Source organism: Phasianus colchicus, chromosome 2 (assembly GCF_987193195.1).
Source record: "Phasianus colchicus chromosome 2, bPhaCol1.hap1.1, whole genome shotgun sequence".
NCBI lineage: Eukaryota > Metazoa > Chordata > Aves > Galliformes > Phasianidae > Phasianus > Phasianus colchicus.
The window spans coordinates 13,876,579-13,901,101 of NC_143437.1; the positions used below are offsets into that span (position 1 = coordinate 13,876,579).

The 24,523-nt window shown below is 36.4% G+C and overlaps 1 protein-coding gene across 13 annotated transcripts in view; it reads right to left on the reverse strand.

Annotated features, from left to right (window-relative positions):
- Positions 1–24,523, reverse strand: part of PLCB4 (phospholipase C beta 4) — a 201,971-nt gene that overhangs the window by 78,721 nt on the left and 98,727 nt on the right. For 12 of the 13 annotated variants that reach the window (XM_090134834.1, XM_090134833.1, XM_090134829.1 and 9 more), the window contains 6 exons: positions 15,550–15,650; positions 12,175–12,255; positions 11,813–11,872; positions 10,387–10,530; positions 1,940–2,019; positions 1,372–1,425 (listed from right to left, as the gene is read on the reverse strand). In XM_090134834.1, the coding sequence (XP_089990960.1) occupies positions 1,372–1,425; positions 1,940–2,019; positions 10,387–10,530; positions 11,813–11,872; positions 12,175–12,255; positions 15,550–15,633 (503 nt within the window). In that variant the 5' untranslated portion in view covers positions 15,634–15,650. Of the gene's footprint in view, positions 1–1,371; positions 1,426–1,939; positions 2,020–10,386; positions 10,531–11,812; positions 11,873–12,174; positions 12,256–15,549; positions 15,651–24,523 lie in introns of those variants that run through there. The other variant, XM_090134837.1, reaches the window with a different exon arrangement.

Consider the following 24,523-nt stretch of genomic DNA (forward strand, 5'->3'; position numbering starts at 1 on the left):
TGGAACTTAAAAAACTTTTAAGAAAAATTATTCAACTTTAAAAGACCACATAAGTACATCAAAATCCAAACTATAAATCTAGCTGGAAAATTTAATACGTTGGACCCAGTGGACTGGACTCTCTTTAGCAATATGTGTATTGCTTGCATGCAAAAGCAAGTTGGTTTGCAAACCAACAAACTTATGTCTCCCTAAATGCAAGGTAAAATATTTCAAGGTAGAAGTTTCATATAAACTAGCACATTATTAATCAATTCTGGAAAATAAAGCTCTGTGTTCCAACACAGACATAAAGCTGAAATCTTGAAAATGAATTTGCTCTCCTAGTACTTTTCCCTTACTCTTACTCTTCAGATGATACTCTTCTTGGGACCTCTGCAAAGGAGGTACCTCATGGCAGTTCAGCTGAAGTATGAAGAATAAACTGGAAGCTGGCAATGTGAAAGCTCAAAAATGAATTCACTGAAGCAGCCTAATACTGTCGAAGTGTAACTTGAATCATGAAACTAAGAAACCTGGAGGGCAGCAGGGCAGACACTTTGTCTTTTTGCACATTATGTAGATACATAGTCCAATTTTTCTCCCTTGACTGAAAAAATTATGTGAGGCTTAACTTACAGAGTCCTTAGTGTTCCTTTCTGTGGATTCCTCCTTAGGAAAAAATAGCATGTCTCAAAAGTAAGATTTTCACATTTTGGACAAGGAGGAAAGAAGCCCAAAGTATCTGCAAGAACATCTAGAGCAGGGCAGGGAGAATTATCAGCCTAGCCAGAGAGGACTGAAAATCAGTAACACTAAATAGTTAATAGCTGTACAAAAGAAAAAAAAAAACACCTTCTACCTTTTCTGTCACTGACAACAATCAACCTAGTGATTCTTTTACCATGTGGAGAAAACCAAACATTATTCTGGGGTTTCCTATAAAAGCAGAAGTAATTTTGACAGAGCTATATCTGTCTCTTTTACAAGGAACTACATTTTACAAGGTACATCTTTGACCTCCAATTAATTGGCCTGCAAGTTTATATGGTTCTCTTTCTAAGTATTTTATGAAAAACCTAATCCAGAGTTTGAGGAGTTTTAAGATTAGAAAACTGATGTTCTTAGCTCTAAGTGACTTAGAAAACAATTATAAGCACTCATATCTTCTTCAGAATGGACTAAGAGAAAAATTATTAGGTTGATAAGAAGTCCTCCCTAGGTTTCCAAAGAGGTATGTAACTCAGCTCAGTATGCCTAGTTCTGTGCCTGTTTTTATATAGGTATTAGATGGTGACAAAATTGTGTTGTATTTAATTACTAAGCCATAGACCTTTATTATCGTTGTGAAATCAGAACTTGATAGAAACTTGAGTGCCCAATTGTGCTTACCTCCGAACTGGAATTTTCCCATTTGTATTTGTTAGAAAGGCCAGCTTCATCCAGCTGAAATTAAGAAATAAGTACTTTTAAAATATTATTTGTTAAAATTGGGACAGTTACATTCAGCTTAAGATTACTGACATCCCTTTGAAATGAGTATAAACAGGTAATTGTTTCATACTAGAAAATATTCCTCTGTAGACTTCCAGTGTTTACAGGCAGACCAGTGCTTTAACTGTAAAAACAGAAAGCAGCCCAAAAGAACCAGTGCATCAATCAACAGGATCAGTTTGAAAAGAAGAAAGATTCACGGGATTCTGTTTCCATATACATCAGTGAAGCAACAACTCAGACAATAATTACAACATTCAATATCAATAAATCAAATGAATAGTTAGACTTTCTCTTGGGCAGATGCCTAATACAGACTTGAGATGTCTTCTAATCACAAGGAAAGGTTACAATGAAACACTAAACTAATTTTCTTCATTACACATTATTTTAAAAATATATGGAAAAAAAAAAAAAGGAAATTACAGGGCTAGAAAAATTAAGGGGAGAAAAGAAGGTAACTTACTGTTTCTTGAGACATGTCATTGGACTGACATTGTTAGCTCTAAAGTTATGTATGATGGATCCCAGTCCTTCTACCCATTGCTGAGAAACACAAAATACAGAAGCAATAAATTAGGAAAATTGAAGAGGGAAGAAAACTTGGCGTAAAGCTCTTCTTTCTTGCAGCTATGGATTATGCTAACTTTCTGAATTAAGGAAAAGAACCCGTCCAGTTCACAGACTATAACCCACACAAAAGGCCAACCAAATTTTACCTATTAATATTTTATCCTTCACTAAACAAAGTGACTGTGCTTTTCATTCTTCCAAGTACCACATGCAGCATCTGCAGTGCTATTAAGACAGTTTACTGCCTGCAAAGGGAAACAGTCCACTGATTGATTTATTATGCTTTCTACTTATAGCCCACATAAATATATGCCTCCTTTTCTGTCACTGCTGACAATATTAGCAATTAATAAGCAACGTTATATGATATGTGATGACATATTTAATTGGTCCAATGTTAGGAAAGGAATGAAACAAAATATTAATAAGCCACAGCAAACCACAGGGAGGTACAAAATTTTCTCTCCAATGCTGACCTCATCTAACATCCTGTTACATATTCAGTCCTGCTTTCTTTCTGGTTTTCATCCTTAAAAAGAAAAACATTCCTGCAATCATCAGTCCAACTTTCAGCCAACAACAGTATTACAGCACTTATGTAACCCCTTTTTATGGATCTACTTTTCTACTATAGCTCATACCTAGACTTTGCAGTGCTGTATAGAAGAAGCTTAAGGATTAGACCTTAACATGAACTCACATTGATTTTAGTGAGAACGCTGGCGGAATAAAGCTATCAGAAAAAAAATAAATGATAGCATTAAAGGCCAAGCTCAATCTCAATTATGCCACTGTAATACTAGGATTACTCAACAGATAATTTATGCTGGTGGAACTGAGATGGGATTTGGTCCACTGCTTAATATCAACCTAATGAATAAAGCTTCTTGCATCCGGCCAAATTCTGTGCTTGCTGCCTGGACTGACTTGGGCAGAAACCAGAATTTTACACTTACAAATAGACACAGAAGAATATATTTTTATTTCCATGAATAAGTGCTGCAAATCTGTGAATTAAATGAAAAAAAAAAAAATAGCATTTATATGGGAGAAATACTAAAGTGGTGAAGTGGCATATGGTGAACTGCCCACAGTTAATAAACACTGGCTAAAATAATACTAAAAAGGCCTGAAGTGTCAATTCAGTAAAGAAAACACCTAAGCAGACTCTCCTACTCATGTCACATTACAAGCACATCACAAATTTATTTTTAAACAACAAACTGCTATCAGATTCCTTAAAACGAACCTTACAAATCTATTTGGCTTTTGAAAAATCAGCCACATACTTTTATGTAAACTTTTTATAAATATACAAACTTTGTTATATATATAGATATATTTTTAGGAAGCACTGCATAAAATATGCATACAAATAGATTAAGCATGTATCCAAGAATAACTTGAAAATAAAAGTCTGACTGAAGAGAAAAGTACAGCATTTGCGGTTTTCTCAGTTGTGTTTTAAAGCTTTTAAAGAGGATCAGAGGGTTGGAGCACCTCTCCTATGAAGAAAGGTTGAGGAAATGGGGCTTGTTTAGCTCGTAGAAGAGAAGGCTTCAGGGAGACCTCATTGTGGCCTTCCAGTACTTGAAGGGAGCATATAAACAGGAGGGGGAAGGGCTGTTTACAAGGGTGGATTGTGATAGAGCAAGGGGGAATGATCTTAAACTAAGACAGGGGTGATTTAGATTAGATGTTAGGAGAAAGTTTTTCACTCAGAGGGTGGTGCACTGGAACAGGTTGCCCAAGGAAGCTGTGGGTGCCCCATTCCTGAAGGCATTCAAGGCCAGGCTGGATGTGGGATCTGGGCAGCCTGGTCTGCTGGTTGGTGACCCTGCCTGTGGCAGGCGGGTTGAAACTAGATGATCTTTGAGGTCCTTTTCAACCCAGGCCATTCTATGATTCTATGATTAAAGCATTCATCTTGTTATAATGCACAGAATTATTTACCTTTGATTTTGTTATCACATCTGAAATACATGAGATACAGCCTAAAGACAGGCATCCTGGAGTGAGAGAGCATTATACAACCAAGAAGCCAGTCCAGTAGGCAGAAAACCAGGTAGTGAGGTAATGCAAGTGTAGAACCCCATCAGTTAAACATCTCTCTAAGCACTGCTCTTTCTCTTTTCCTGTAACATTTGCTCTGCCCTCGCTGTCTCATTGTGTCCCAATAGTCTAACCTCCTCTACACTTTAAAGCTCAGCAAGTCTCTGCCAGGGAAAAAGACCATATCCCCACAATGCTTAGATGTATAGGACACAGTGTCACCTCTAAAGCAGATTGCAAACCTGTGCTTGGAAACAAACAATCAGATTACTCTCCTATTTCTCTTTTCCCAGCTTCAAGAATAAGAGGACTTAATAGTCATAGTATGGATATGCTGTCTAGGGATATAAAGAAAGTAAGGTTCATGAGAAGACAGAGTATTTTTTTAAAAAACTGATACAATTGAAAGCTGTTGACAGACTTAGGAAACACTTCTCTTTTTCTACAAACATTCCCTCACCTAAGTTGATACAGGAAGACTGTGATAATTTTAGGATAAATACCTGTTTCATTCTGATTGCTCGTATAGTGAAAATTTGACTCTGATTTATCAATTATTTTATTTAGCAAATTAGAATAAAATGTTACATAACTGCTACATCAACATTGTCATGGCTGTATAAAATGTAATCCTGATCTGGATTAGTCTCCTTACAAGGAATTCAACCTTTTAACACCGACACAAAAAATAAAATGGTGTATGTACAACAAACAAACAAAGAAAAAAAAAGTCTTCAAGATTTACTTAAGCAAATTGTATGTTGTGAATAAGTTTGTTTTTCAAAAAGACATATATTTCTGCTAAAAATTATTATCAGTGCAGTACTGCCAATGTCACCATTTCAGCAGGAAATAAACAATTCAGATCCACTCTGATTTGAAGGTAACAGACTGCAACTATACCAGATGTAACATTTACATTCAGCAGTAAGGTTACCCTGCACTCAGTAACAATTACTTCTCCACATGAAGAAGAGTTGCCAAAAAGAAAAAAAAAAAGGAACATTGACAGAAAAAAATATAGGTACAGTGAAAAATCAATGCAGTACCCACTTAGTAAATAATATCTCTGCAGGAATTATCCCAATGATTCCCACTTTGGAGATGCTCTGTAATCTTTATTCAGTGATAAGGCCTTTCCTGCCAATTTAGGAACTGGCCTCGTGTACACGGAAAGGGCACAGAACTGCAGCCAAATGCTGATAAAACACAGAAGCATCACTTCTCTGCTGGCAGCAAGTAAAAGAGTAACTCTACCCATCTATGAATCATCTTTACATTAGTATGTGCCCAGGGCTGGATATGGCAGCTCGAGAGCCACATTTTCCTATCTGTGCCATACTACACAGCTGCATAATGATGTAGCATCTGGGTGCCTGTACTTCAGTTCAGGGCTAAAGAAGTTTCTGGAGCATTTGTTTCATCTGATATTTCCCACGGCTACCAGCTAGCCTCAAATTAAAACTGGGAATAAGAGAGGTTAGGGGAAAAAAAAAAAAAAAAAAAGTGTCAGGATTTTGAACATGCTATATAGAAGTGAAACAATATATGATTAAAATAATCCTCATCCACAGATTGATATATAGGTTCAGTGCAATATACTCAAACTCTCTGTAAACTGTTCGATATGAAACATTCTTCTGAATGAGAATAGTATCCAAGTATCTATCTTCATAATCACTTTTAAGGCATTCTGATCCACTATAGAAATATTTGTAAAATATCCAAAACCTGATTACTGTGACAGACATCAAGCTGGCAATATATTGTTTCCTGTCAGCATAACATTGCCAGATTAAACATACGTTTGTTTGATGATGAGATGAAAGAAGAGCTCAGATTTTTGCCTGCTAATACACTAAGAAGAACACAGCAGCATCCTTGCTTTTGTGCTAAGACAGTTCTGCTAATTTTACAGATTACATTAAAATACCGGTAAGCCTATGCAAATACACAAATGTACAACTATCCTTCTTTGTGCTCAGCATCTCAGCATCTCCAAAGCAATACCTCTCCAACAAAGGAAAATACTATAAACAAGATGAAGGTCTTAAATGAGGGAGGTAAAAACACTTCAGTCGGGCTTCACATAAAGTGGAGTTACAAAATATTTTTGACAGAAATACAGGATATATTTGGTTCTCATTTATATTAGTGCTAAATATTTTCAGATTTTCAACATATGGCTCAATCCCTTTAATTTGTCAATATTACTCCTGAATGGTTCTCTATATACCAAAAATTACTCTGTATGCATATAGAAGAATCTGAGCCCTGCTATCTAATCTTAGAGAAAGATTACCCTTGAAAAGAAATAAAAATGAAGACAAAGATATCTTACACACAGCAGACATTTAGGCTGACATTCTGGCTGACAAAGGCCAGAATGAAAGTATGCTACAGGCTGTGATAAGCAGTCTGTCTTGTTTTTCTCTAGCCTGATCCAACATTGTCAGATATCTCTTTAACAAGAAGATTCATGAAAAATGTATTGAAGATGCACTCTTTCATATTTTGCTGTAGTACTCAAATGCTTTTCAGGCACTTAGTAACCTTGAATTAGCTGAGGTTCATTGACTAAACACTGGCAGCAACAGCAGGGTGCACAGATAAATTTGACCTCTCAGATCTCTTTTGGCCATCAACCTTAAATTAGGAGTGTTAAAAGGGGCATAAGATCTGAAGGGCAAAAAACCCCTGTAATCTACAGATCAAGCAATTCCAGATAAGGTCATCTGTGACTTATTTATAGGCATCATCCAGACCTCTTGAGGTTATTTGATCTTTGCTTTTTCCTTGCAAATTCAAGCAGTGGGAAAGCCAGGGAGGATAGGTGGCGTTCTCTTTCATTTCATATCCAATGCCTGTGTCTGCCTATCAGAATAAAGGGTTAAGAGCCTGATGTTTCAGGAAACCCATGGAGAATACAATTGTGACTCCCAGCTCTCATCTAGAAACAAGTGGCTGGCTGGGATTCCTGATATTTTGCCCTTATCCATCAATGTTTTGACCAGTAGATGTCCCTCTTCTCTCAAATCACATATCACAAAAATCATTTATGTTCTGTGAAAATTACCATACCTTTAAAGAATGAGACAGAGAAAGTCAGGACACTAGACTAGTGACAGTGAAAAGCCATCCCCTACCTGATCAAAAGGAACACAGATTTACCTGATATTGCACAAAAATTCTGTTACAAAAATAACAGGGTCTCTTCCTACTTCAGGTATTTCATCTGGAAAGCAGAGGTTTACACACGCTGTGATGTGAGTTGCCTGATGTGTATAGTTCACTTCCACCCTTCAAAAAATCCTGGAATCACTTCTGCAGCATTAGAGGGGTCTACTCTAAAAGTGTCTGGAAAACTCACTTTGTCTGTTTCTGTACGCAGATTCAGACAAACGCAGTAGGGATATGCACGGCTATGGAGCACCAGGGCTAGAGTTTTCAAATTATATGATTTGGGCAAACAACTAATAACTTGTTTCACAGAAAAAAAAAAAAAAAAAAAAAAATCAGGTTCAACTGAAACAGAACGTTTTTTTTCATTATCATAACCATGGTGGTCCATTTAACCATTTTAAACAAAGTGAAATTAATTTTAAAATGAAAAATACCATTCCAACTGAAAAACTGAGAAATTTCAGAACATCAAAATGAAGTGCTCCCAACTGCAGTCATCTCCAATACCACGTATTATTATCTGGACAATAAGGCTGCCATTTTACCTGTATGCTTTTTAGATGATTAGCAGTGTACTTCAGCACACGCTTGCTATTCACTCCAGTGCCTTACAGGCTAGCCATCAATGTGTGTTTCAATTTCTAAGTAACACTACTGTAGAAAATGGCCATTTTCTATGCCAATATGAAAGATTACCCCCACCCCCTTCCTTCCCTCATTGCCTCCCATCCCAATCCACCACGAGATAAGTGAAGTTTCACCTCTAAATAGATAATTCACTTCCTTGAGGTGAATTTGGAAAGTTCACACAAACTCTTTACCAGCAGGGCAGTGCCAGAGATGGTCCTTGCACTACCTCCTCATGTAAAGAATGTAAAAAGAGCTGACTTGACTTAGGATAATCTTTTAAGACAATATCCTTAGTGTATCAGCAAGGTGGATAAGGAAAAAAGACAAAGTCCAAATCTTACGTTGGTAAACTACAAAAGGTTCATTGGAGTTTTGCCAACTCTGGATAGGCCAGAGTGCCTTCACATTAGCACTGCATTGCCTCTGCACTAAGGAAATTTCCCTCCAAATATTCACTGGCCCATTCAAATGTCCTAGACTGGGGGAAAGCAGATTATCAGATTACTAGGTCACAGGAAGTGTATACTGAGTAAACTGTGTTATAATTTACACACAATAATTTATATGTCTGGATTTAAACAGGATTGCTAACTTTAAATGTAAATTTCTCCCTATTATATTCACTGCCTACTATCACACTGGAGCAGCTTTTGGAGTATCGATGAAAGCTGACTGCGATCAGACAGACTACACCCTATTTTGTGGCTTTTTTTTTTTTTAAGAATTGAAATAAAAACCAATTTATCAGCTTAAAACACCAATATAATTTAAGAAGATAGAATGTAAATACCAGAGTTGGAGTTTGGAGACAAGTGGGGAGATAGCAAACACGCACATTCTGTTGGAACAGTAACACTTGAAGTTCAGTGAAGACTGAGAATCATAGAATTGTTTGATTTGAAAGGGATCTTTAGAGGTCATCTAGTCCCACTCCCCCGAATTGGTCAGGAACACCTACAGCTGGATCAGGTCACTCAGAGTCTGGTCCAGTCTGACTTTGAATGTCTCCAAGGACGGGGCACACAGGACCTCTGTGGGTAAGCTGTTCTAGTGCTTCACTACCCTTATTGTAAAAAACTTTTCTTATATCCCTTTTCTCCAACCAGAATCTTTTCTCCGTTAGTATGAAATAATTTCCCTTTCTGCTATCACAACAGACCCTGCTAAAAAGTTTGTCCTCTTCCTTCTTAGAAACTCTCTTTAGATACTGAAAGGCTGCTCTCAGGTCTCCCCAGAGCCTTCTCTTCTCCAGGCTGAACAGCTCCACCTCTCTCAGCCTGTCCTTGTAAGGGAGGTGTTCCATCCCTTGGATCATTTTTTGGCCCTCCTCTAGACACACTTTAACATGTCTATGTATCTGGTGTGCTGAGGACTCTACATCTGGATATTTCAGGTGAGGTCTCACAGCACAGAGCAGAGGGGCGGGATCATCTCCCTCAACCTGCTGGCCATGCTTCTTTTGGTGCAGCCCAGGACTTTCTGGATTGAGAGGGTACACTGCTGGCTCACATTCAGCTTGCCTTTCACCAGTACCACTACAGGCCCAATCGATTCCCATATGCCCATATCCTCACTAAACTGCCACTTCAGATGCAACTTAGAAAGTTACTACTAGATACTACTCATCATTCTTCTCATCAGTATATATCTCAGTGGCAAAACTAGGTATAATACACTGTTAAGTATAGACAATCAGGAGAGAAAAGCAAAAAATGTGAATTTTTGAAATCCTTTGAATGTCTGGATCTAAGTATACGTACAGGATTCGTACAGTACCAGTACTCAGGATCAAGTTTGTCAGAGCAGTTTTGAGCAGATAGATTAAGTTCCAGGACTTGGTGGAGCCCCAGAACTTACACTGTGAGTTGCAACTTTTAACTCTGAGGAACAATGCCATGTAAAAAAGCACCACTGTTTTCTTAAGATTGTTCTATGTAAAAGGAAAACGGAAAAGAAGCTGGGTGCACTGAAATCCTCTCAACTGTACAGAATTTTCTTTCCTGTCTTTGTTTTTTCAAATAATGTAAACTCCATGATACAATTAGATAACTGCTGAATAAAATTTTGGAGGGCTGAGCTCAACTTACTGTGGAAATAAAAGTAATTGTACTTCTCTTTAGTATCACTATGTGTTACAAATTCACAGCATAATCTCACATAGTCTACTGTGCAAGCCCCACACAGAGATGCTTAACAGTTAGGGGGAACACTGTGTCTTGTACGTCTCTCTACTTTTGATAAATTACCATGCAGACAAAGGCTGATAAAATCACTATGTCCTTTTAGTACAGTATGCAGGCATTTTACATAATGTTTCAAATGGATGTTTGTTGTCCTTTTGAGAGTGTGGCAGCAAATATCTGAACAAGTATTTCAGTCAGCAGAGTAGGCTGATTTACTTCAGAAAAACAACTGCGTACTACTGAGGAGCTTTCTTCTTTTTCCCCTCCCACACACTCCTTAACTGTGAAGTACCTTGGCAATTTCTGTGTTTTCTGCTACCATAAAAGTGAAGCTGATGTTCACCAGATCTATACCACTGCAAACACACACTATCCGTCCTTCCAACTCATTTTCTGATTTTCCAACAGCCTCAAGTGCAGTTAGTATTTTGGGATCCTGTTAAAAAGAATAGAGAGCTTGTTAGAGCTGTAGTCCTTTTGTTACATAATGCACTATGGTAAAGATGCATCTTTATCTCCATGCACATTAACATCTTTAAATCTTTGCCAATCATCCTAAATGAGCGCTTTCATTTATAATCACTGTGTGAAAATCCAGAAAACTATACATTTTAACAAATATGAACACAAACATGAAGGCTCAGATGCAAACCAAGTACTTTAAATACATTTCATAAAGTTAAATAAGAAATTACATATATTTTAGTCATAAAAAAGTAAATTGAATCAATTGCACGAATGAAAATAGAGAAAAATATTAATCTATAAATAAATTATCCCAATCTGAATAACTACTGAGAGTTATCATCTGTGTGACTTTTGGGCTGTTTCTTCATTATACATCTTACAAGCTGGTCTCTCTGCTGAAGGTCAAATGCTATAGATTTAATGAGCATAAGGAATAAGACAGAGGTGAAATTTGAAGCATACTGCTATAGAACTCTGCACAGGAAGCATGGTGTTGTCTGCACTACCTCTCCTCATGCCCCTTTCTCCACGGGGAAAGCATTTTAGTTTATGGAGTCCCAAGAGAACTACTAAGAGATAATTATCTACAGGTAACACAGAAGGACTTAGCACTTGAAAGTAGAAATGCTGAGGTGTTAACCTTGTTTCATAAGAAATTTTCTAAACTAAAGGCCTGGAGGAAGAGGGCCAATTTTCATCTCAGGAAAACTCTCATTTTGCTTACTCAAGCATACAATTTAAAATATTTCTAAAGTTTTGGATTTCTACAGAAATTCTTCAAAAGCACAGATAATGACCACTGATCCCAGTTATTTCTGCCCTCTCTGATGATCCAACTGCTGAACATGCATGCAAACAAAGCTTTTAGGTTTTTCATTAATGAAACAACAAATTTAGAACAGATAGGAGCAAAATTTGTAATACAAAACCTTTTTTTTTCTTCCTGATTTCTTAAAACATGTATTACAATACAGCGTTAGAAAAGTAATTAAGAACACCTAATAGATACACTTAGTATCTTTTGTTCAGCCTTCAGAGCATTCTGAAAGCCAGGCATAGTACTAAATCAGGAAGATCAGACTACAGACTCTTCCCGGTGCAATTACTCCAAATCACTTGATTTTAGAATGTGATTGCAAAAGAAAACTTTTGCTGTCTGTAGTTTTTAAATAAATGAACTCCACTCCACATTTTGCCTTCATTTTAAATATTCTCTGTCTAAAGAAGAATAAAAACTAACTATAGAGTACCTTTGGAACAGCTCCAAAACGAACACTGTTGATCAGGGAACACTCTAACACCTGTCCTTCCTGAAATGGTATAAAAAAAAAAAAAAAAAAAAAAAGCAAGTTCAAAGATCTGTTAGGACATAAAGCCAAAATAACATATTTTATTTGCAATCACTATTGATTAACACTAAACAGTACATTTCCCTTACATTTCTATTAATTCCTTCTTAAGTACTTCATTTTTGTAAATTCTGAAAGAACGGAACTAAGGTTAGTTTCTAATATAAAGTAGCACAACATTTCAGATCTTTCAAAACTAGCTAGAATATGAAGCAAGTGGGATAATATGTAATATACACATTCCTGACATGACCATAGTATACCTTTCCTTCACTTTTCCAGCTCAGGAAAAAGCCAAATTCATCCACTTGAAAGAGACAACTGCTTTCAAAGACAAAAGATTCCTATAGAAAAGAGAATAATAGACCATTATTTTAGTGTCAAATGTCATGAATTAATGTATTGCTCAAAAGACACAAGATTGTTACATTTTTCCCTTGGAGAATTTGCCATTCCTAAGCAATTAGAAATAAGGAGAGAGGCTTATGAAAAAATGGTAATTTTTAGTGACACGTCCTTTCACCAGCATTTTAATCACTACGATGCACTGAATATTTTCATTCTTCTCTATGCAACTACAAAGCTTCTCTTTTATTCAATAAAAATGCTGATTCTTACCTCAAAAGTCTTAATGAAATTGAACTTTAAAAATATTTATTGAAACTTCAGTACTTCAAATTTTGTAAGGGTTAAAATTATTTATTGTTAATACTATGCTCAGGATCATCAAATGGTAACATTTTGTCTTAACATTCAGAAATCAGGAAGTAGTTTTCTGTTAGACTATGACAATGCCAATGCTGCTCAAGTATTTTGTAGCCAGTGTATCTGACAAGCAGAATTTGAAGAACATCAATTAGCAAAGGAATTAAGAAAGGATAGCATATGAGAAGAACTAGACAAGGCAAAAATATCTGATAAGCTGAATTAAAAAAGAAATTTCCTCCATATACCTCCAGCCCCAAGTAATGCATCATAAATTAAGCTACAATGCAGGATAGCACTGACAAAACTGACATACAGTAGTTTTCCATCCATGTAGCAAACAATTATGTTGTTTTTACAGACAGGGAGCTAAGACAGAAAAAAAAAGTTGCTGCAGCTCTGTCTGACCAAATACCACTACACATAGGCTTTCAGCATGCACTGCTCTGGCTGTCTTTCTCCACTACAGCTTTTATTTTCCCGCCTTCACCACAGCACTCATCCTTCATTAAATGTACTCATTGCCTGACAACTCAGAATTACTAGTTTTACAGTCGCTGGTATCCTGTAATATTTCATATAAAAACACAGCTAGGTACCAATCAAAATGATTGCCTCTTGCATTATCCAGAAAGATTACTCACAATCAAAGGCAGGCAGCTTTTTTGTATTTACTGCATCTCCATCTATCAAAAAGCCCTTGATGTACCAAAAATGTTTTCACACAGGTGTTTATACAAGCCGTATTCATGCTGATGTCCCACCCTAGCCTTGAGTGTTTTCACTAAATTCTTTTTTCTGCAATTTGTCTTCTTGCATTGTAAAGAAGGCACCTACCATGAGAACATATACATGCAACATGACCAGTCAGATTCCTAATCGTGTCTGATTGTTTTCTTCTCATATTCTGAGACAGTTCTATTCTAGACTTTTCAAAATCAATACCGTTTTGCTCAAAAAATACTTCTGCCATTTTGTAATCCTGCCAGGTAAGTGACTCACCTATCAGCAAAAGATGGATGAAAACAGCACCCCACATTACAGTAACCCAGATTTTCCTAACTGCTCAACAAAACTTAAGCAATAACGGACCTGTTGAGCTGTACAAGAGCTATTTAGTCACTCAAAACCTGCACTGGGATTCCTGGGGCCCTGTTCTACATTGACTTGCTGTGTGACTTTAGTTCACTTATCATTTATCTTTCTCCCCACTAGTCTTTTCTGTTAAGGTAGGGGAATTAAGTACAGAATCTCAATGAAAACTAGAATGCCAGATCTGAAACATTTATCTTTTAAGTTATAAGCCCAAAAGTACAGGGATTGGATTTTGCTATGCTTGCATTATAACCCTAAAGCAATGCTATTTTTCTCTTCTGTAGTCTAGCTGCTTACTACCACAACAAAATAAAATCATAGCATATGTGTGTCATAAATCTGACAGGATGAAACAGCTACACCATCTAGAGTTCACTGTTTAAAGGCTACAGATCTTAACTTCTGAGTCACCGGTTTTGTTTTTCTTTTACAGCCCTTGTAAAATTGCAGATGAAATATAAAGTTAGTCACCCAAGTGAAAGCCTTTTAATGCTTTCAGAAGAGATCCCTTCAATAAAGCAAACCAGACTTCCAGCTGTAACACAGCAAACCTGGAGTTCACTGCAGCAAAACTTGCAGCAAATAACGCAGACAGACCACATCACATGGAAGGACAGACACTGATCTGCTCTTGCTGTGGCAAGTAAGATCAGCTTTCAATGGAGTTTTGGAAGAAAATAAGTTCAGCTGCAAGGACCAAGAATTCCATGAAGGCTGTCCCAAAAGTAATGCCTCCTATTTTATTGTTTTATTATGAGGCACATGGTGGTGATATGACAGTACTTTCTCTCTACCGCTATACCAAGAACCCAGGCACCTCACTGAGTATATACCACACTGAGACCTGAGCATTTGAACTTTTACATCTGTTCAGTCTCCACTTCTCATCTAAGGTGCAAGAGAAAAATCATGGCCCATAATCTCCCACCTGGATGCTTACACAATGAATTTCTGGAACAGCATTTGCTGAAGGAAAAACAAAGCTTTTAGGAATCTTCTTTCTAAGGCATTCAATAGTAGTTTTTCTTAGCTTATCTGTCCCCAAAACTGAAAATACGTGTTGAAAGAACTGTGCTGCCTTGGCAGTCCTCATGACAAGAAAAACACATTTAGCTACATTTCAAAAGGTAAAAGGAAAATCCTAATATCCCTATTGGTACTCAGTGAGATAACTTCCTGTCCAAATGAGATTAAAGATAGACCTGAAAAAAGCATTCTCAGAGATGTATCAGTGGTAAATATAAGGTGAACGTTTCCACCTTTTATTTTGACTGTCTGTGTAAAATGGCCTGTTTTGCACTTCTGTAATAGATTTGGATTAAAGCAGAGATGAAGCTGGAATCACAGTAAACATATTTCAGACAAATCACATGTTGATTTTCTAATAGAGACAAAACCACTCTAGATCTAAAATATTAATGATTTATGCTCTTCTACTTGCCCCCATCAGATGTAGGTCCTTAGATTACATATATAAATAACTCCTCTTCCCACCCCAACTCAATTTGATACATGTACAAAAAAATGGAAGAATGCACTTTGTTCAGTAGTGTGCTTCATGGGTCTGCAAGATGAGATCTTTATGATATTACAGCTATTTTGATCCAAATCTCCCTTTCTCTTGCTCAGTTTATTGCAAATCAGTGGGATTAAACATCGAAGTTATTTTGTTTAAAAGCAAAAAGCTGTAAAGCAATAAAATGGAATGGTATTTCACCCCCAGATACATTTTTTCAGTTATGTGAAAATTCTTGTACAATGAAAACAAACCATGAAATATGCTGAAGCATCTGCACATTTAGAAGAGAACAGCAAATGAAATGCAAATGGCCTCTTACCTCTTCGTATCTATCAAACACAGCTCCATCTTGCATAAAGGAGGGAACTGGCTTCTGCCAGTTAAATTCATAAGGTTTTGCCATGATTATAGAAGAAAAACCTGAAATGGAATGGAAGGGTTGAGTTCAATTGCTGTGTTTTTAAAGGAATATTTTGAAGTCCAAACAGAAAAAATAGCAACTGTTAGCTTTTCTGTTCACAAAGGGATATTAACAAGTCACTGTGCATTTCCAGATGAAAAGTTTTACTCACAAGATTATTTTTGTTCCATAACTCAAATGAAAAAACGATCAGAAAATGTGTGTCAACTTAATTATTTGAAAGAAACACCTGTCACTGTAGCATCCCTTTAGTTTAAATACCTGTTATATCACTCCTAGAGTATAATAGGACTGGAATAACACAATCTAGGCAATACAAGTATCATAACTGATAACAAACAGGAGTACTTCTTTTCTCAGGAAAACATCAGGTACTAAGACGACAGAATTAAAAAAACAAAAAACAAACAAAACAAAACAAAACAAAAAAACAAAACCCACTGCGCTGCATATTAGATAGCCAAAATACATTTTTCCTCTTTTTTTTCTTTTTTTTTTTTTAAATTTCAAAATCTATATATACTTTGCAAAGTTTTGTGTATTTTCAGTAAGATTTTATACATAACTGAAAACATCAACAGTATGTAGATCCATAAGGAAAAACTGTTCAGGAATATAGGGCATTACATGAAACTAGCTAGTATCTTTGCTCGCTGTGGAAGTTCGGGACTGTGAATAAAAGAAGATACTAATTAGAATACAATACAGAAACCAGAACATGCAGACCTTACAATAAAGTTTACCAAATTCCTGTCCAACACCTTAGTGCTTTCTACATTATGTTGCTTTTCATTTTGCACAGGAAATCCCAGCTACTCTGTGAAATGAACAGTTTAATGATGTCACATCTAGGATAAATATTATCTTGGTTACTCCTTCATACATTAGACCACCGTGCTTTCTAGATTATGCTGCTTTCTGACTTCAGAGTTCCTTGGAAAACCCAGGCCATCCTCCTCAGTGGTCACCACTTGTTTCTGCTGGGGTCCAAAGAAACCTTTGGTGCAGCACCCATCCTTGCTCAGAAAAAGACTGATGGACTGTTTTCCCCTTCCATGTCCCCAGAGAGTGCCTACATACTGGCACTGCTTTTACTAGACCTGAGCTGACACAGAAAGCTTTCCACTCATCAGAAGAGGGATGCGATTTTCGCAACAAAGCAACACATGACTGTGAGACCATTCTATAGATGGGGACAATTTGAAACTACTGCAAAAGCAAACTCAGTGCTGCAACTTGTAATTCAAATTTCTATCCCCTTTGCATCAAGAGACAGCACTCTTCACTAAACCTTAATGAGGCACTGGTTAGTCCTATGTTTGCTGGACAGGTTATAGAAAGGAGGAAGTTGTTTATCCCAGATTCCTGCTGTATCATCACACTTTTTTCCCTAGTCATCACTACCTTGAAGGTACTGCTATGGAAAAGTGCCAGTGAGATCCCCTGCCTTCAAAGAGAAGGACAACCCAGGGTGAAAAAATCGCTTCTCCCTACCATTGTGTTTGAAATGAGAGTCAACAAGTTGATGACGGTCAGAAACATCTAAATTTCAGGAAGCAGGAAGCAAATACTGCGGAAAATATCCTGCTATGCTTGCCTTAATCTTACATTTACCCACTATTGACCAGCTCTAGTAACATGATACAGGGCTAAGTGTAACCAGCACAATTCTTCCTCTGTTATAATGCAGGCAATCAGCCCAAGCAAAGTTTGTGTAAGTAAGCAGAACAAAAAGCATACATAAAATTAAAGGGAAAGCACAGCGCTCTGTGACATCAATGCTATGCAAACCATCTTTGCAGTGCTTGCTTATGCCAAAACTCTGAATAGCAGACTAAAACATTACCAATTAGGTAACAATGCTTCCACAATGTTCTTAGATTGAAATGTCTACTTTGACTGAGCTTTAAATCCAGAACTGATTAAAGTGCTTAAAAAAAATTAAGAATATTGTAGTACCCTTCTTCTCTGCCATGTTTTTATTCTTACCAAAGATGTTCTAGCAAGAAAAAAAAAAACAACCAAGAACTACAAAAGGATTTAGATATAACTTCTAAAGGACTCTGTCCAAAACTACCTTTAAGAACAGCTACTTTTATATTGAAAAAAAAAATTCCTACTCTTAAAAAAAAAAAAAGGCAAAATGCATTTTGATCTGCTTATCTCTTCACCTTCTGCCTTTTTTTTGCGCACTGATGCGTAGACATCAAGGATACATATTGTTTTCAAAGCCTTGCATGTTACATGAATTCATTCTCTGAAACAATCAAACTCAATTCTAATACGATAGGTATTTTATGCAGCAGCACACGCCACCAGCTTGTGAAGTCCTTCTGAGAAAGCGATGTATTCTGCTCTAATTCATAAGAAACATGATGACACTTTCAAGGCTGTGAAGAATAGTTTTTCACAGCCTCTATACTATACCCACAGTTTTTAGCCTTTTTCTTCCTCTTTCTCCAAGCTGACACTGAACTCCTTATAGACACAGATTTTAAAACCTACAAGCTCTGCAACAGCTCAGAACCCCTGTATAAAATACATCACAACATTTCATCCAGCATCTAGCACTCTGAATTTTGTATGTAACAAGTGTTTGAATGGACACGTACCTTTCACAAAGACTAATTACCTCAGCAATACAAACATGCAACTTTATTGACAATTTCAATTTTGCTGATTTAATCATCTAGTCATTGAAAGATAACTGATAGAGATATTGTCTCCTTGTCTGGGTACTTCCTATGATGAAGTTGTTTCATTACCTCATTTCTGAAATCAAATAGATTGAATTGTTCAGATTCTCACTGAAAAGCACACTTTACAAATTTTGGAGTCAGCCTCAAAACTCTCCAGTTTTCCTGCAGCCTTTCTGAAGACAAGGGTTGAGACCAGCACATGGAAGCCCAGCACAGCCCTCTGTCATACAAACTAGAATGATTGTCCTTATTCACATAACCTTGCATTTACCTGCAAGAAAACATGCTTGATTGCTCATAATTTAGCAAGTAATCAAGGTCTGTGTCAGGGACTCAAGTTCATTGTTATTTACCATCTCACATACCTCTTCCTTAGCTGTACTCTCTTGTAAGTCAACATGGTCTACAGATGAACTGAGAAGAAGTGTGAGAGAAAGATGGCTTGAGTACATGTAGTAAGGAGTCAGACAAAATCCAACAAAATTTTTAACCATATGCTTTGGTAGCAATGTAGAAGGTGAAGAAAAGAGCTTTTAGAAAAGGTCTTTTCATTCTCTCACATCTCTTACACAACTCTAAAAATATGTTCTTCCATAACCCTCTCAGCATTTAAGATCATCAAAATGAAGTATAAAAATACTCCTTTGTTACTCATTGGAGCTCTCTGAGTCTTCATCAGTTTCTAAGCAGGTCAACCAAAGCTGAAAAAGAAATAAAATCCCCAGCTGTCCACCAAACAAAACAAACAAATGTAACATTTCAACATGCATTTGATTGCAAATATGTGCATGTGTATAGCATCTCCATAACAAGAATCAAGAAGTAATGTCTTTACAGAAATGTAATAATTATTAAATGTGTGAAGACTTAACCAAGAGAGATAGATGATTAAGGAACTAAATTTAAAAACAGTCACATTCTAAGTCTAAAGTTCTAAAACAGATTTTAAAAACTAAAATCCAGTATTTTCACTGATTTAGGATTCTTAAAATATAAAAAAGTCTCTGAATAAATACCATTCAACAAAGCAGAAAAAACCTACTCATATAAAATACACCTCAGGTCTTTATCAATGAACACAAAGGAGAAACAGGTTAGGCCTCACAAGTGCAGCAGTTAAATGGCTTTTGAACTATATCCATATTCCTTTCTTTCAACACTGATTTAAGCATGAGGTCATAATTTGGGTCACTTAAGAAAAAGCACCTTTTGATTCACCTGGATCACCCAAAAGGTGAGGACACAAAATTAATCATATCCAGAACAGCATTATTTAACACAAAAGTCTTCCTCTTTTACATACTTCGCTGTACTACACTAAATCTGGGGTGCAGGGAGGGAAGGGACTATAAACCTTCGGCTGCTTTTTTTTTTCATTCTTTGACCAAACAAAGGACAAGGTGTGGCTGAACAGGAGGAGGAAGGGATTCTGTTAAAACAAAGCAGACAAATGTTTGGGGAAAGAGGTGATATTCTAAACTAACTCACAGGGCTGGCTAGCATGATGGATAGGATACTCCTTGGATCCCATAAACATCCTGTCAATGTTGAGACAGCGTTGGAAAGGACAGCAATATCCCTCTGAGCTGATCTACTCCAGCCTAAAACTCCGTAACTCTCACTTTTTGCAGCATGCTTAACCACAAGCATTATAAAAATACCTGTAGTGTTTTCTTCAGTGACATTATTTTTGCCTCTGGAATGAATCACTCACTGCTAAGCTAATGCTGAGGAGGCTCCATACTTTGTTTTTCACCGCTCATTTCTTCAAATCACACTACCTCAAAAGCGCACTGATTACCGTCCATGTAGACAAGGGCAAACAGCAACACAACGCTATGCAAGGTTAGTAATCTTGCCCTGGCATATGTACTTTATTATTACTGTTACAAGGAAACAAAAAAACAAAACTGACGAATTTCCTACTCTTTCCCTTCTTTAAGTATGTATATCTTTCATCACTACTGTTATTATAAGGTTTATCATAACAAAGACAACCAGCTCCATATCAGCAGACCTGTGCAAATTCTTGCTTTTATTACAGTTCATCGTAACTCAGAAAGTCTACCTGCAGGGATAAAGTTGCATGGTTGTAATCTAGAGTGAGAATCTAGCTGTGTGCAAAACTTCCTCCCTCTTAACAAGCAGTGAAACAATGGTGTTCTGACAAAAAATGCTGCAAAATACTGTCATATGCAAATACCACAATTGTTTCTAGATGTATTTACTCCTCAGAGACAAATTTCTTCTGCCTCAAATGTGCCAGCATTATCATATAGAAAATGCATACACGGGTTGTTTTTTTTTAAGCTCTCAGTGAAAAATAACAGTGAGACCCACACTGCTGAATTTGCACTGTAGTGCAATTCCAAGATTTCACAGCTCTCCAGGCTCTCTTACGGTTAAATTCTGTTGTTGGTTTTTTTTTGTTTTTTTTTTTTTTCTCTTTTTAAAGAGCTCACTCTTTTGGAAGGTTATTTTTAAACACATTATTCTCACAGCTAATGCAAGCAACTTAGAACCGTTCTCCCCAAAAAAGAATGTCCAGAAAGAACAAAAGACATACAACAGAGCTCAGATGCTTGAAAATGTATTTTTCATTTTGTTTTAATTGCTGGAATGCATTGCCATGCAGGGGCAGCTGAAAGGTTAGCTGAAAACAAGAAGTGGCCTGTTTGTAACCAACCTCTTCTTCAGCATTTCACATCAGGTCAGTGGGGCTGCCCACTGCTTCAGGCTAAGAAATGAGCGCTCACAGCAGAAAACAAAAATTGCTTTTGCCATAGTGCTGAAAATGAGATGGCCCTCCATCAGAACTGTGCTTTAGTCATTAGCTCAGATGACAGCCATTATCTCTAACAAGTAGAGTGAGTTCCTATGATAGACCACAGGAGTCAAACAAAACTTCATTGTTTCCTTAGCTATTTTTCTGTTTGTCCAAAGGCCTTCCTGATTTGTTAATACCCACAGTGTTGCCCAGTCTTTCTAGACATTCCAAAGCTCTTGTTATCTGCCCTAAGTACTTAGCACACATCCTTTTTCAAGGGGCGCTACGCTTTCTGAGAAGTCAATGGGACGTTAAAAAAAATAATAATACAGAAATGTAAATAAATTTATTCTGGGTAAAGTACAACTGCAACCATACAACAAAATCAAGTTCTGGCTATCAGAAATATTAGGGAATAGCAAAGGAAAATTCTGAGCTATCCTCTGTAGTAGTAACAATTTTAAGTGCAAAAACAAACAAAATACAAAGCAGTGATGCAAAAGCACAAATGTTACAAATAGGTTTTTTTTGTTGTTGTCGTTGTTCTTTTTTTCTGGTGATGGAAATTTTGAAGTTTGCATGTTCTAATTTATAAAACTAAAAGGCAAGGGTTTTCTCTAGAAATGATTTATCTTAATGTTGTCAAATGTACACAGAATTTAGCAAAGTGCCTCATCAAAATATACTATGATAATTAATTTTTATTTACATGTATACTTCAGTATCCATCAAACAGTAACTTACTGCTTCTAACCTGTTGAGATCACACGTAATTTCACAAAATGAGCATACAATGAAGAACCTTTTCCTAGAACTTTCCCTATTTTGGCTCATTCTAACAATAAACACTAACCACACATAAAAGTAAGTTGTTTTTAAAAAGTTGAAAACATCAGTTTTCTCTTTAGTTAAACAGGAGAAGTATTAGAGGCATTCAAGATTTATCTTTAGCACAATGTCAAACATGCCATATCCTGGAAGTCATCCCCTCCTGAGGTAGAAACAGAGTGTGAATTGGACTTTGATGTAAACAGTGGATTCCATACATAATTTTCAAGATCTTCTCTGAATTGCTATACCACATGATGTGTATATACCACGTATTTTGATTTAAGAAACAATGAGTTCTAATAACTTTAATTGCTTCACTCCTTGGCTTTCAAACGTAGAGTGTTAAAACAAAGTTGACTTCATAAATCAGTTTAAGGAAATAAAGAAAAAGTACACCTAACCAACAACTGAGAAGTGTGTACCACTTGCAGCACATCAAGTATTTCCTGAAATATTTGACCCTCAATTTTTCTTCACAACTCTGTAAAACCTGAAATGTTGAATAATTACAGTAACATAGGTATGAAGTATGCGTATCTTTTATGTTAACTAAATTTATGGGTGATTCTGACATTTAAAACTTCAGAACCTTCTTTTCAGCTTCTTTCTGGGGTTATGTATCCTCAGACAGAAGTGATTCCTGTATCTGAGTGTGATAGGAATACATAAATAAATGTTTAATATTAAATTGCTAGGAAATCCAATGGAAGTATGGAGAAACACCAAGTAACCATAACAGAGCAACATTCCTATTATGAATGCAAGGTTGGGGATCCCAGGCCATCAAACAACTGCACGACTCTAAGATTAAATTATTAACTACAAATACTGTGGAAAAGGCAACACAAACTTCCAAACTAAACTAATAACCACAGTCTTTCATTTTAAAATACAAGGAAAAGCTTTGGAAATAACACAGCCTAGTACCTCAAACAAAAATAAAGCAGAATACAAATATCTACTGCCCCATGAACACATTTTGACGTTACAACTGTCAGTCTGCAAACATTCACACAGACTCTTGTATTAATAAAATCTAATGAAAGGTCAGGATCACATTTTTGTAATATCATCTAAATCTCTGTGTTTGAAATAATGCCTTCCATGGTCAGATACATTAATTCAAACCAAACTTTATTAAAAAGTTTTGACGTGACTTAATATCAGTTTGTTCAAAACATACAGATATTTTAAAAACTAATAAGCTGTCAAGAACATAGATGTTATTCTAAAATCTAAAATTAGGAAAGTGACAATGTAATCTGCAGGGCTCAATTCTAACTGGTTTTCCAGATGATTTCTGAGAAAACAGGAATTAACCAGATCATTGGCTTAAAGCATCAGACAAAAGCAAAGGTGATGATCTTCAGAGGTCATTTCAGAGATCTAAAATGCATTAACATTAAAAAAAAAAAAACCTGCAAGGGGGCTTATTATCAGGAGGGAGATCAATTTTTTACATGGGCACATAATCATAGGACAAGGAGGAATGGTTCTAAACTAAAAGAGGGAAGATTTAGGTTAGATGTTACAAAGAAATTATTTAGTCAGCTGAAGATGAGGCACTGGAACAAGCTCCTAAGAAAAGTCATGGGTGCCCCACCCCTTGAGGTGATCAAGGCCAGGATGGAGACCTGGGCAGCCTGATCTAGTGGGTGGCAACCTTGCCCACAGCACTGGGTATGGAACTGGATGATCTTTAAGGTAAAGTGTCCCAGAACTAGAAGTTATTAATGCTATACATCTTTAATCAACAAGAACATCCAGTATTAGCTCATTATATATTAATTAACTGGTCTTTATTTATTCATCTATTTTGAAAATGAAATTGCCACATTTCTGAAACATAAAGTATCAAAAGGAGGCAAGGCTGAAAATAAAATGCTACCTATAATTTGGAAATATAGCTGTCTTTTCATCAGGACAGAAGGTTGACAGCCATATTTGAGACATACCAAGTTAATAGTTAATTATAACTTTAATCCCATAGTGATTGAAAAGGAAATAAAAGTGGTGCTGAACTTGAAATTACTATTACTGTTACTTTATTATTGTAGGTAGGTGGCAGAGTAAGCCTTTTTTAAAATTTGTTTAAGCCAGCTCTTTTCAAATAGCTGTTGTGCCATTGCCCAGAAGCTCTGAAAGTAATGGAAAGAGAGTAGGAAAAAGAGTGCATTCTGAAAAAAGAGTCACAGTCTTTCAGCCAATAATTTTATAGTCAACATAAATGAAAAATGGGGCTTCATAAACCATGATATCACAGTCTCCTTCACTGACCCCTGCCTCAGAAAAACACTGAAATCTTTATGTATGTTTCTACTAAGCAAATATCAAAACAATTCTCTTGGCGCGTGCTACGTTTCCTGTCACATTAGGCATTATTGAACTGACAGAGATTGTCTCTTCTGGGTAAAATGAGACTATATGAGACATCTCTGATAAATTTATTGGATAAAACAGTTTCAGGAGTACTAATGCACTCATTATTGATGCCTTCAATTGTTTACATTACTTGAGAACAATGTCCCTAAAATGCCTTTCCAAATACTAATGCAACTGTTCTTTAAAATGTGGG